Here is a 12,227-nt window from a genome sequence, read left to right on the forward strand (position 1 = left end):
TAACAGTGTAAGAGAAAAAGATCCAAAAATGTCTAAAGCTAAGTATATTCCTAAAGGAGGATCATCCAGCCGACCTCCCTACTTTGATGGTACATATTACTACCACTGGAAAGGTAAAATGAGACTATTTCTCATATCACAAGACAACAATATATGGTCGGTGGTGGAAAATGGAGATCATGTCATCAGAACCAACAACACAGATGCAACCTCTGATGTGAAACCTCAAGCACAATGGACAGCTGATGAAAATGCAAAGGTACTCCTAAACTCTAAAGCTCATTTATTTCTAACGTATGCTTTGTGCAGGGAAGAGTATGATAGAGTCGAAGAGTGCAAAAGCGCTAAGGATCTTTGGGACACTCTAAGGATCCATCATGAAGGAACAAGTCACGTGAAAGAAGCAAGAATCGACATGGGAGTAAGAGATTTCGAACTATTCGAAATGAAGGAAGAGGAAACCATTGATGAAATGTTCTCAAGGTTAACAATCATATTAAACAACTTGAGATCTCTTGGAAAGGTATACTCCGTTCAAGAAAGGATAAGAAAAATCCTAAGGAGTTTACCAAAAGAATGGAGGCCAATGGTGACTGCCATTACAGAAGCAAGAGACTTGACCAACATGAAGTTGGAAGATCTAGTTGGTACTCTAAGAGCTCATGAACCATTGTTGCTGGCTGAGAAACCTAGCAGAAAAGGAAAAATGATTGCGCTAAAAACAAGCCAAGCAGAAAGTTCGTCCTTCAAGAAGACAGAAGAGGTCATGAAAATGGAAAGCTCAGAGTATCCTCTATCTGAGGAAGAGGAGGAAGAACTGGCTCTAATTTCCAGAAGAATCCAAAGGATGATAAATCGAAGAGGACAAGATAGAAGATCTCCTCAAAAAGAAAAAACTGACAAAAGTCAGATAACTTGTTTTGGATGCAACAAGATGGGACACTACAAAACTGAGTGTCCTCTCAACAAAAGGAACTCAAGAAGATTTCCCTACAAAAACAAATCCATGATGATTACTTGGGATGATAGTGACGAGTCATCTTCTGAGCAAGAAAAGGATGAAGAAGCCAACCTATGTCTTATGGCAAAATCAGAAACTGAAAAAGTAAGTATTTCAGAACTATGTCCTTCTTGTGAACAATTAGAAATTGAATTTGACAATCTTTTAAATGACTCAAATACTTTATCTCATAAATGTGGTTTTCTCAAAAATCAACTTTATGAAATAAAGAAACTCAATGAGGAACTTCAAGCCAAGAATGAGAAATATGAAAAAATCATTCTAGATTTGCAGTTATCTCATGAGAAATTATCTGAGCAGCAAACACTTTTAAATAAAAAGAATGTTAGAATTCATCCTCCAGAAGAGGACACAGAAAAGGAGATTTTAAAAGTAGAAGTTGAAGAACTAAAAAATGACATTACCAACTTTGTTAAATCTACTGAAACTTTTCAAAAGATAATGGGATCTCAATCTGGAATTTTTGACAAAGCTGGTATTGGTTTTAAAAGTTCTCAAAAACAAAAATTGTATGAAAATTTTTTCTTGCCCAAAAAACAAGAGGATAGGCCAAAATGTACTTTTTGCAAAAAACTTGGGCACACTTTCAAAATCTGCCACGCTAAGAAGAAAGCTGAAAATATAAAGAAAAGTTGTTCATTTTGTGGTAAACATGGTCACCATGATTCTATTTGTTATCACAAAAGAAAAATCCTCATAAGAGGAAAAACTAACCAACAAGGACCCAATGCTATATGGGTACCTAAGTTACTTTTAAAACCTAACACAGGTTCATCCTATGATCAACAAAAGAAGGCCTTGGTACTTGGACAGTGGTTGCTCAAGGCATATGACGGGAGATAAGCACTGCTTTATTTCCTTAGAAATAAAGGATGGAGGATCAGTCACATTTGGTAACAATGATAAAGCTCAAAGTGGTTGCTCAAGGCATATGACAGGAGATAAGCATTGCTTTATTTCCTTAGAAATAAAGGATGGAGGATCAGTCGCATTTGGTAACAATGATAAAGCTCAAATAAAAGGTACAGGTATTATTGGTAAAAATAATTCTGCTAAAATTGAAAATATTCAGTATGTGGATGGTCTAAAACATAACTTGCTAAGTATTAGTCAATTATGTGACAATGGTTTTGAAGTTATTTTTAAGCCTACTCTTTGTGAGGTTAAACATTCATCCTCGGGTAGAGTTTTCTTCTCCGGTTTTAGAAAAAAGAATTTATATGAACTTTATCTGGATGATTTACCCACTGAATCTTGTTTTGTATCCATTGATAAAGATAAATGAATTTGGCACAAAAGAGTTGGTCACACAAGCTTAAAAACTATTTCTAATTTATCAAAGTTAGAATTAGTTAAAGGTCTTCCAAAAATCAATTTTGAGAAAGACAAAGTTTGTGAAGCTTGTGTTAAAGGAAAACAAGTTAAAAGTAGCTTCCACTCAAAAAATATTGTTTCAACAAAACATCCACTTGAACTTATTCATATTGACCTTTTTGGTCCCATAAAAACTCCAAGTCTTAGTGGCAAAAGATATGGCTTTGTTATTGTTGATGACTTCTCTCGTTTTACTTGGGTCTTATTTTTGAAACATAAAGATGAAGCCTTTGAGGTGTTTCACCATTTTTGCAAAAAGGTTCAAAACGAAAATGGTTCTAAAATTATTTCGGTGAGAAGTGACCATGGGGGTGAATTTGAAAATGAATCCTTTAAAAATCTTTGTAATGAAAATGGTATTTCTCACAACTTTTCTTGTCCAAGAACTCCCCAACAAAATGGGGTTGTTTAAAGGAAAAATAGAACTTTACAAGAAATGGCTAGAACCATTTTAAATGAAGTCAATATTGAAAAATATTTTTGGGCCGAAGCCATTAACACTGCTTGTTATGTTTCTAATCGTGAATCCATTAGAAAAATTTTAAACAAAATTCCATACGAGCTATGGAAAGGGAGAAAACCAAATATTTCCTATTTTCATATTTTTAGGTGTTATTGCTACATTCTTAATAATAAAGAAAATTTGGGAAAGTTTGATCCAAAATCTGATAAAAGAATTTTTCTAGGATACTCCACAACGTCAAAAGGTTATAGAATATATAATCTTAGGACTCAAACTGTGGAGGAATCCATGCATATTATTTTTGATGAGTTTGATGACTTTTGTTTAGAAAAAAATGGATAAAAGTGAAGAAGATGAACCTTCACCCTCTCGAGTACACGGTCCTCATGATGAGGATGAGTCTGACCCAACCTCACAGCAACCTCCAAGAGGATGGAGAACAGTCACACATCATCCTCCAGATCTAATCATTGGGAATACTGAAGATGGTGTTAGAACCAGAAATTCTCTAAGGGAAAACACTACCAACATGGCCATGATATCACAAGTTGAACCCAAGACAATTGATCAAGCTATTGGTGACAAATCATGGGTTGAAGCTATGATGGAAGAACTCTCACAATTTGAAAGAAACAAGGTATGGAATCTTGTACCCCATCCTCCGGATAAATCCATTATTGGGACTAAATGGATATTTAGAAACAAACTAAATGAGGATGGAGAAGTCATTAGAAATAAAGCAAGACTAGTGGCACAAGGGTACAATCAACAAGAAGGAATTGATTATGATGAAACATTTGCACCCGTACCAAGACTTGAAGCAATAAGAATCTTCTTAGCCTATGCTACTCATAAAGGTATAAAAAAATTTCAAATGGATGTCAAAAGTGCCTTTTTGAATGGGTTCTTAAATGAAGAAGTGTATGTTTGTCAACCTCCTGGTTTTGAAGATATGAAGAGGCCGAATCATGTGTTCAAACTCTCAAAAGCTCTTTATGGCTTAAAGCAAGCTCCTCGAGCTTGGTATGAGAGGTTAAGCTCTTTTCTAAAAGAGAATGGATTCATTAGGGGTCAAATTGATACAAATCTTTTCAAGAAGACTCATGAAAAAGATTTATTGATTGTTCAAATATATGTCGATGACATAATATTTGGATCAACAAATGAAATGATGTGCAAAGATTTCTCCAACCTCATGCAAAGTGAGTTTGAGATGAGTATGATGGGAGAATTGAAATTCTTCCTTGGTTTGCAAATTAAACAACGAGATGATGGTATCTTCATTTCTCAAGAAAAATACACCAAGGATCTACTCAACAAATACAGAATGAGTTCAGCCAAAAGTATGGGAACTTCTATGCATCCATCCTCCATGCTCCACAAAGATGATGAAGGAACTCCAATATCTGAAAAAGAGTATAGAGGGATGATCGAATCCTTGCTATATTTAACAGCCAGTAGACCGGACATAGTCTTTGCAGTCGGTCTTTGTGCAAGATTTCAATCTTCTCCTAAAGAATCTCATCTTACTGCTGTAAAAAGAATTTTTAGATATCTTGTGGGCACTATTAATCTGGGAATTTGGTACAAAAAATGTTCAAATCTTGATCTCACTGCTTATTGTGATGCCGACTATGCTGGAGACAAAGTTGAAAGGAAGAGCACAAGCGGAGCTTGCCAACTTCTGGGTAAATCTCTAATAAGTTGGTCATGCAAAAAACAAAGTACTATTGCTCTTTCAACTACAGAGGCTGAATATGTATCAGCTGCTCAATGTTGCTCACAACTCCTATGGATAAAGAATCAACTAGAAGATTACTCTTTAAGGTACACAAAAATTCTCATCCTCTGTGATAATACAAGTGTCATTAATCTTTCTAAAAATCCCATTCAACATTCAAGATCCAAGCATATTGAAATTAAACATCATTTTATAAGAGATCATGTTCAAAAGGGTGATATAGAATTAATTTTCATTGACACTGAAAATCAATTGGCTGATATTTTTACCAAACCTCTCCAAGAGGATCGGTTTAAATTCATCTTAGAAGAACTCTCCATCATAAATTTCCCAAAGTTATTTAAATAATTTAATTCTGCTATTTTTTATTTTATTTAATTTTATTTTATTTTTTGTTATTTTTAATGTTATTTTTTGGCTTTTATTATTTTAATATTGTGTGGCAAATATATGGCAAATCTGATCCCTAAAAATAAAGTCAAAAAATTTAGATAGGAAGTCTTTAAGTACTTTTAAGTGAAACTTCCCTTGACAAATCAGTCAAGGACATGTGCATGCCTCTTTATTCATTGGTCAAATGGATGGCACTTGGTGGATACTTCCCATTCCTCTTAAATGCGCAGACTGCATTAAATGCAGTTCATCATGATTCAAATTTTATCATCATCAAGTCTCATCAACGGCTCCCGTTTTCCCTCTCTCTCTCTCCCACGTTTCTGATTTTCCATTCTCTCTCCATCAATCAATCAATCAGTTTTTTTTACATTTTAAACTTCCCACACACATTTTCTCTCTCTCAGTTAATGTTTCTCTCTCCGTTTTTATGAATTTTTTTCCATTCAATTTCCTTCTCTCTCTCCACTTTAATTCTCTGTACGTTTTTAACACACTCTCTCTCCATAATCAATTTTTTTCTCTCTCTTCCATACGTTTCTCTCTCCCAAAGTCATTTAGTTTTCTTTTCTCTCTCTCTTCACCATTCTCGTCCGTTTTCTTCCTCTCAACAACAATGGCTCGCATCAAAACCACTGCCAAGCAAAAAATGTCTCATTTTGATCCAGAAACTGACTCAGAAAACTACTCAAGTTCTGAATCCGCAAGAAAAGGATTAAAACAAAAGTCAGTATCTCCTCCTAGGGGACCTCCTAAACCTTCTTCTCAAAAAACCAAAAAGCCCTCATCGTCAAAACACACTACCTCAATCAGACGATCTTCGAGAGTTCAATCTGGGGCTGTTCATTCGAATAAAAAGGTTACTCAGGACTCCACTGTGCATGTGATTGATTCGGATGATTCAAAAGGAAATGTCTCTGCTAAATCGATCCCTAAATCATCCTCCAAACCGTCCACTCCAAAACGGTCGAAAACTAAATCATTTGAACCAAGTAAACCGACTCCAAAGAAATCTCGTTCATCCAAACCGATTCATGTTACTCTCTTTAACTCCACAGATTCGAAGTTAAATTACACCTCCAAATGGGTTAATAAATCGGTGGTTCATGGCAAGCACATTGACTTAATCAATCTGAAAAATGGCGGCTTTAATGTTGTAGAAGTATTTGATAAATTAGGATGGACTTCCTTTTTTAGAGTGAATGAACCGCAATACCCAAGACTGGTAAAGGCATTTTATGCTGCATGCAATGGCTGTAAAGGAAGCCCTGGGTTCAACTTTGTACTTAAGGGAGTACACTTGGACGTAAACCCCACTTCACTATGCAAAATCCTTGATATACAAGATGCTGGAGCCCACTGTTTTGCTGAAACTTGGTATATCCAGTTTATGGTCACTCGAACCTCAGTTCTTCAAAATATCCTAATATATCCTCGTAAGCCTCTAGTTGCATCAAACCTTCCTCCTATGTGTCGGATATATCACAACATCTGTGTTCACTCGATAGTGCCTCGAGCTGGGAGTTATGAAAAGGTAACCGAACTTGATATTTTGATTATTCATCATCTGTTGACTGGAACACCCCTTCATTTGGGCAATATCATATTTAGCTACATGTTGAATGCTGCCATTGTGGGTCGATCAGCTCCCTATGGGATGATCTTGACAAAAATCTTTAAGTTCTTTAAAGTACCCCTTGATGATGAAGAGAGTATTCAGTGCAATAACTTCTTCTCTATGAAAAATATCAAACAAATGCGCATTGATCTGCCTGAACAAACCCCCACCTCAAGGAAGAAGAAAACTACCTCAAAGAAGCAGAAGTCTACCTCTCCACTATCTCATTCTCACACTCCCTCATTTAACTCCGCTGACTCAACACTTCCTCAATCTCCACAAGTCAGTAAGGAACCATCAACACATATTGCAGCTCCTTCAGTTAAGGATGGTGAAGATTTATTCTTTGATCTGAATGTATCTTATGATCACCATTCTTCAAAAAGCCCTCATAGGAACATGCATGCGGAAGAATCCACAATGCCATCTCAAGTAAGTCTAAACTCTTCTCCTATCTCTCCAAATATTGCTCCATCTAATTCTGATCCGGATTTACAAGAAAAATCCAAATCTCCTTTGGCTCCACGTTTTGAAAATTTCTCTAAGGATAAGGCTAAACGTTCAAAATCCAAAAGGGCACGTGATGACTCAACCACAAGCATTAAATCGGCAGGAACTGAGAACAAAAGGTTTTTAAAGCTTCTAAAGACCATTAGGAAAGACCAAAAGAAATTGTTGGTTAATTTTTCTCACTTTCAAAAAACCACCACTCAGTTTGGACAAATTCTAGAATGGGTTACCAAACATTTGGGTTCATTAGCTACTACCAATGATCAACCTCTTGTGCTACCGGCCAAATTCTCATTTGCTCCCGACTCTACATCTTCATCATCTGAAGATTCATCTTCCGATGATTGACTCTGTTTTAGTTAGTTTATACTTTTTGATGTTGACTTAATTCAGGGGGAGTCAGATTATGGGATTATATTTTGTCTTAAGTTTAAACTCATATTATATTTTGTTGACTGATGTTATGGTTGTTTAAACTCAAATTATGTTTGTTGGATGTTATGGCTGAATTCATGAACCTATGGTATTTTGCTTAAGTTTGGTATTTTGCTTAAGTTTGGTATTTTGCTTAAGTTGCTGGAATTTATTTTAGGTGTTTATGAATGATCTATTTACCTCAATATTGCATAATTTCAAAAATTTGCTTTTACTTGAATGTTAAAAGGGAAATTTTTCAAAATTATCACTTGTATGATTGAGGGGGAGTTTAATTATTTCATTCTTACATAAAACAAAAATCATAATCTAAAGAATTTTGTCATCATCAAAAAGGGGGAGATTGTTGAGACAAAATCTCTCTAAATTGGTTTTAATGATAACAAAATTAATTAAAAGATTATGATTGAGTTTAATGACTAATATGTGCTTTTGAGTGTATTTATATAAGAAAACAGGTTATCATTCATTAAGGAAAAAGAAGAAAATTCTGAGTTAAATGCTAAGTATGAAAATGCCGAGGATGGCCTCACGAGCTGGTGAAAGTGCAATTATGCATCCTCGCTGATTTTGAATTCATTAAACAAAGGCATAATAGTATTAAAGAATGAATTATTTGAATTCATTCAACAAAGGCAGAATAGTATTAAAGAATGAATTGTTTGATTCATTCAATAAAGGCAAAATACTATTAAAAAATGATTAAAGAAAGGCATTTGAAGAAAAGTTGCAAGAATGCAAGAGAAATGTACGAGGAATGATGATATTAGCATGTGCCTATAGTCAACATCTTGAAAAGCATCCCAAGACTTTGTGAAAGCAACTCATCATGTCATAGGCAAAAAGGCTACATGTACAATTATGTGTTTTAATAAGATTATAAAGTCAATCTTCAAATAGGCAACAATAAACAAGTCTTAAATAAATTGATCACATGTCTTAAGACAAGGAAAGAAGAAAGAAGGTCTTCACGTGAAGCCTTCACAAAGCCTTGAAGGAAGGAATGAAAAGGACATCACATGTTCTTACAAGGCATTAAATAGAGGAAAGAGAAAAAGCTCACATGTGAAGCTTTATGAAGGCATTGAAGAAAGAGAATGAAAAGGACTCCACACAATATTCAAACATTAAAGAAAGGAAAAAGAAAAGGACAACACATGTTCTCAAAAGCCAAGAAAATAGTACCTCGTACTTGAACAAGGAATGCATATTTTCAAATGAGCTGAATGGCATTTTGCGTAAATATGAAGAAAAACCTTGGCATTTCTCAAATGGATTTTCCAACGGTCATAAAAGGCTTGGCTTATGAAATGAACATCACAAGAACTCTATAAAGTGCAGCAAGCTGATCTTCATCAAAACACAACACATTGCATTAAAAAAGATCAAAGATCTTAAAGCTTTCAAGAAGCAACATTCATTATATCTTCATACTTTCTAAAAATCCTACATTAGATCTTTGTTAATCTTTTGAGAAAGTATTTAGAATCAATCACTCTCTTATCACACTGTAATTTCCACGTGAGGTACACTTGGAAATATTTGAAATCTGATTGTATGCTTGGTGAAGCTTGAGAATACACAAGTTGTAATCATCTTCGGTCAGAGGTTGATCTGTTTGAACATTAGTGAAATCTCACAAGGGTGTGAGGACTGGAAGTAGCCATCTTTGGGTGAACCAGTATAAAAACAGTGTGTGTCAATCTTATATTGCTTCTTCACTCTTTAACTCGTTTTGAATTTGAAGGTTTTGAAAACCCATCCTCGGGCTTGCCATCCTCAGCAAGAGGATAGTTTTTAAAAACACTTGAAAACTACTTTTAAAACAGCAAAATCCCTATTCAACCCCCCTTCTAGTGATAAAATAAAAAAAAAATAATAATAAATAAATAAAAAAATATAATAATAATAATAATAATAATTAATAATAATAAATAAAAACAAATTAACCTCACTCACTCTCACTCCCTCATTTTCTCCTATTTTTCTCTCTCTCCCTCTCGGCACACACTCCCCTCCCCCTTTTTTTGTTGTTTTTTTTCTTTTCTCTATTTTCCTTCCCTTCTCCTTGCTTCTTCTCACTCTATTACTCAAACCTTCAACCCTTAAAAGAGATTTAACATCCCCACAAGCTTAATTTCTCAAACTCCTACAAATTCTTTTGATCTCGATTTCGTCAATTATTTAATTTAATGGTTTTGTTTATATAATATGTTATCGGTTGGATTTACGTATGAGATCGAATATGTTTTTTTTTTTCATGAATTACGATGAAATGATTTTGAATGCGCGTTTTGGGAAATCGGTGTTATTGTTATTAAATCGTTAACTACGTTAGGTGCACCTAGTTACCTCGTTGTGATTAGGGAGAGTTACCCGTTAGATGGAGCCACCCCTATGGGAAATATTGTCTGTAGGAGGAAAGAGCTATCAATGAGATGTAAGCTCCCTAATTGATACGTAATGATGCGTTGCGGGAATTGAGAAGAGAGGGTTATCCGTTAGATGGAGCCTCCCCTAAGGGAAAGGCCACCCTTAGGAGGAAAGGGCTATCAATGAGATAAAGCCGCCTCTTGGTTCTAAAAATTGGTATTGTTACTTGTTTGATTTTTATGATGATTTTAAGGTTGTTCATTTTGACTTCGTTTCGTTATTCACTGGATTTTTAATATTTCTGTCAAGCGATTAAACAGTTATTCGTGCCTTTTGTATTTCCCTTATAATTGATGGTGGTTGTTGTCTCCTCACTAAGTCCTTGTGACTTACCCCTTTATGTTGCTTATTTTTTCAGATTCGCAAGCAGCTGAGTAGGAATCTATTATTTGATTCAAGTCTCAACAAAAAAATTTTTTGGTAGGCCTCTTTGATCGAGGACCATTTTTGTAACATTTGTTGAGTCTATGTAATTGCAGCTATTTTGGAGTCTAGAAAGTCTATTTAGTTTTTTTTGGGAAGTATATTAAGCAATTTGATTATGTTATTTGAATTATGACTAGATTGAAAGCTGAACAGGGATTTTACAAAATTTGGGAATGTTGAAGTTACAAAGGATACTCTGTCGAAATTTCGAGAAAAAGCATATATATATTTTTAAATGGTTAAAGAGCGATTTAGTTGTTTAATTGGTAAGTTAGGTAATAGGCTTTCCAGACTAGGGGTATAGCTTATGCGCCGGTCACGACATTAAACTTTTGGGTCGTGACAATGTTGGTATCAGAGCCCGGTTGTAGGTCCTAATAGCTGCAAACATAGGGTGATAATAGATTCTTGTCAGTAAATTGTGTACCCGGGCACAACTTACTTGCAAGGGCTATTAGCACTCTATGAGAGTCTCATCTGTTGTCAGAATCTGTGTTTAAATTCATCATCACTACCTCTCCACAATTTCTTGTCGTCTTATTCAATTTTTGGATCATTGTTCTTTGAATAGGTGAGAATGCCACCCAAGACTAGGAATCCTACTATAAGGGAAATTGTTGATGAGTCAATTTCTCAAGCTCAAGGCGCTCGTCAACGAGGTCGTGTTTCAGTTCGTGCTTGAAATAGGCGTAGAGCTAATATTGGCGGACGTGGTTTAAATGCTGATGTTGAGGTACCTAGGAGGATGCGCGGGAATCCAGCCATGGAAGAGTTTGCTGCTGGTCTGCAGGGGTTACAACAGGTTGTGCAACAACTTGTTGGGGTTGTTGTCGGACAACAACAAGAGGGTGATCAAAGGCATGAAAGCTTACCAGACTTCATGAAGCTTAAACCCCCTACTTTTTCTGGGTCTAGTGCAACTGAGGATCCACAACAATTCATTGATAGTCTAGAACGGCTTTGGAGAGCACTGGGTTGTTCTGAGGTAAGAGCAGTAGAACTGACATCATTTCAACTAATAGGCGTGGCACGTGATTGGTTTGATATAGTGTCACATGGTAGACAAGTGGGGTCACCTCCGTTAGCATGGAGAGAGTTTTCTCAGTTGTTCATGGCTCGTTTTCTTCCGGAGAGTGTTAGAGATGGATTAGCTCATGAGTTTGAGCGATTGGAGCAAACAGAGAGTATGACATTTTCAGAGTATAGTGCTCGTTTTACACAGCTCTCTAGACATGCTCCTTATCATATCACTGAGGAGATGCGTGTTAATAGGTTCATTAGAGGATTGAAGGATTATTTATTTAGATATGTGGTTGGGTTGAATTGTTCTACTTTTGCTGAGGTTTTGAGTTTGGCTCTTTTGATTGAGCAACGACAGAAGGAAATAGGAGGCAATAGACAAGATTCACATAAGAAGCAAATGATTGAAGGAGCTTATAGTAACTATTCAAATCGCGGTGGTGGATCTATGTTTGGTTATACGGGGCAACAAAGACTCATGTCTCAAAAGGGTGGTCATAGTGGGCAGTCTTCTGGGACAGTGCAGATTCGTAGATCAGATTTTGGAGCAGCATCACAATCCACCTTCCCTCAGAGACATTCTGGTGTTTCAGCTACTCGATGTTCTACTTGTGGTAGGTTTCACTTCGGGAATTGTTCTAGAGATGGTAATCCTAAGGTGTGCTACTAATATGGCCAAATAAGTCACATTAGGAGGGATTGTCATGTAGACACGACACATCCATCCTCTCGTTATGCATCAACACCAACAGCTTTGGCATCTTCTAAGACTCATTCTGCATCTGTGCGTCAG

At 35.8% G+C, this 12,227-nt stretch overlaps 1 protein-coding gene across 1 annotated transcript in view; it reads left to right on the plus strand.

The window, feature by feature from the left end:
• Positions 1 to 11,177: 11,177 nt before the first annotated feature.
• Positions 11,178 to 12,227, plus strand: part of LOC140918857 (uncharacterized) — a 4,316-nt gene continuing 3,266 nt past the window's right edge. Inside the window, exon 1 of the mRNA XM_073363658.1 lies at positions 11,178 to 12,081. Within this exon, the coding sequence (XP_073219759.1) occupies positions 11,178 to 12,081 (904 nt within the window). The remainder of the gene's footprint in view (positions 12,082 to 12,227) is intronic.

This window comes from Cicer arietinum, chromosome 7 (assembly GCF_000331145.2).
Source record: "Cicer arietinum cultivar CDC Frontier isolate Library 1 chromosome 7, Cicar.CDCFrontier_v2.0, whole genome shotgun sequence".
Taxonomy (NCBI): Eukaryota; Viridiplantae; Streptophyta; class Magnoliopsida; order Fabales; family Fabaceae; genus Cicer; species Cicer arietinum.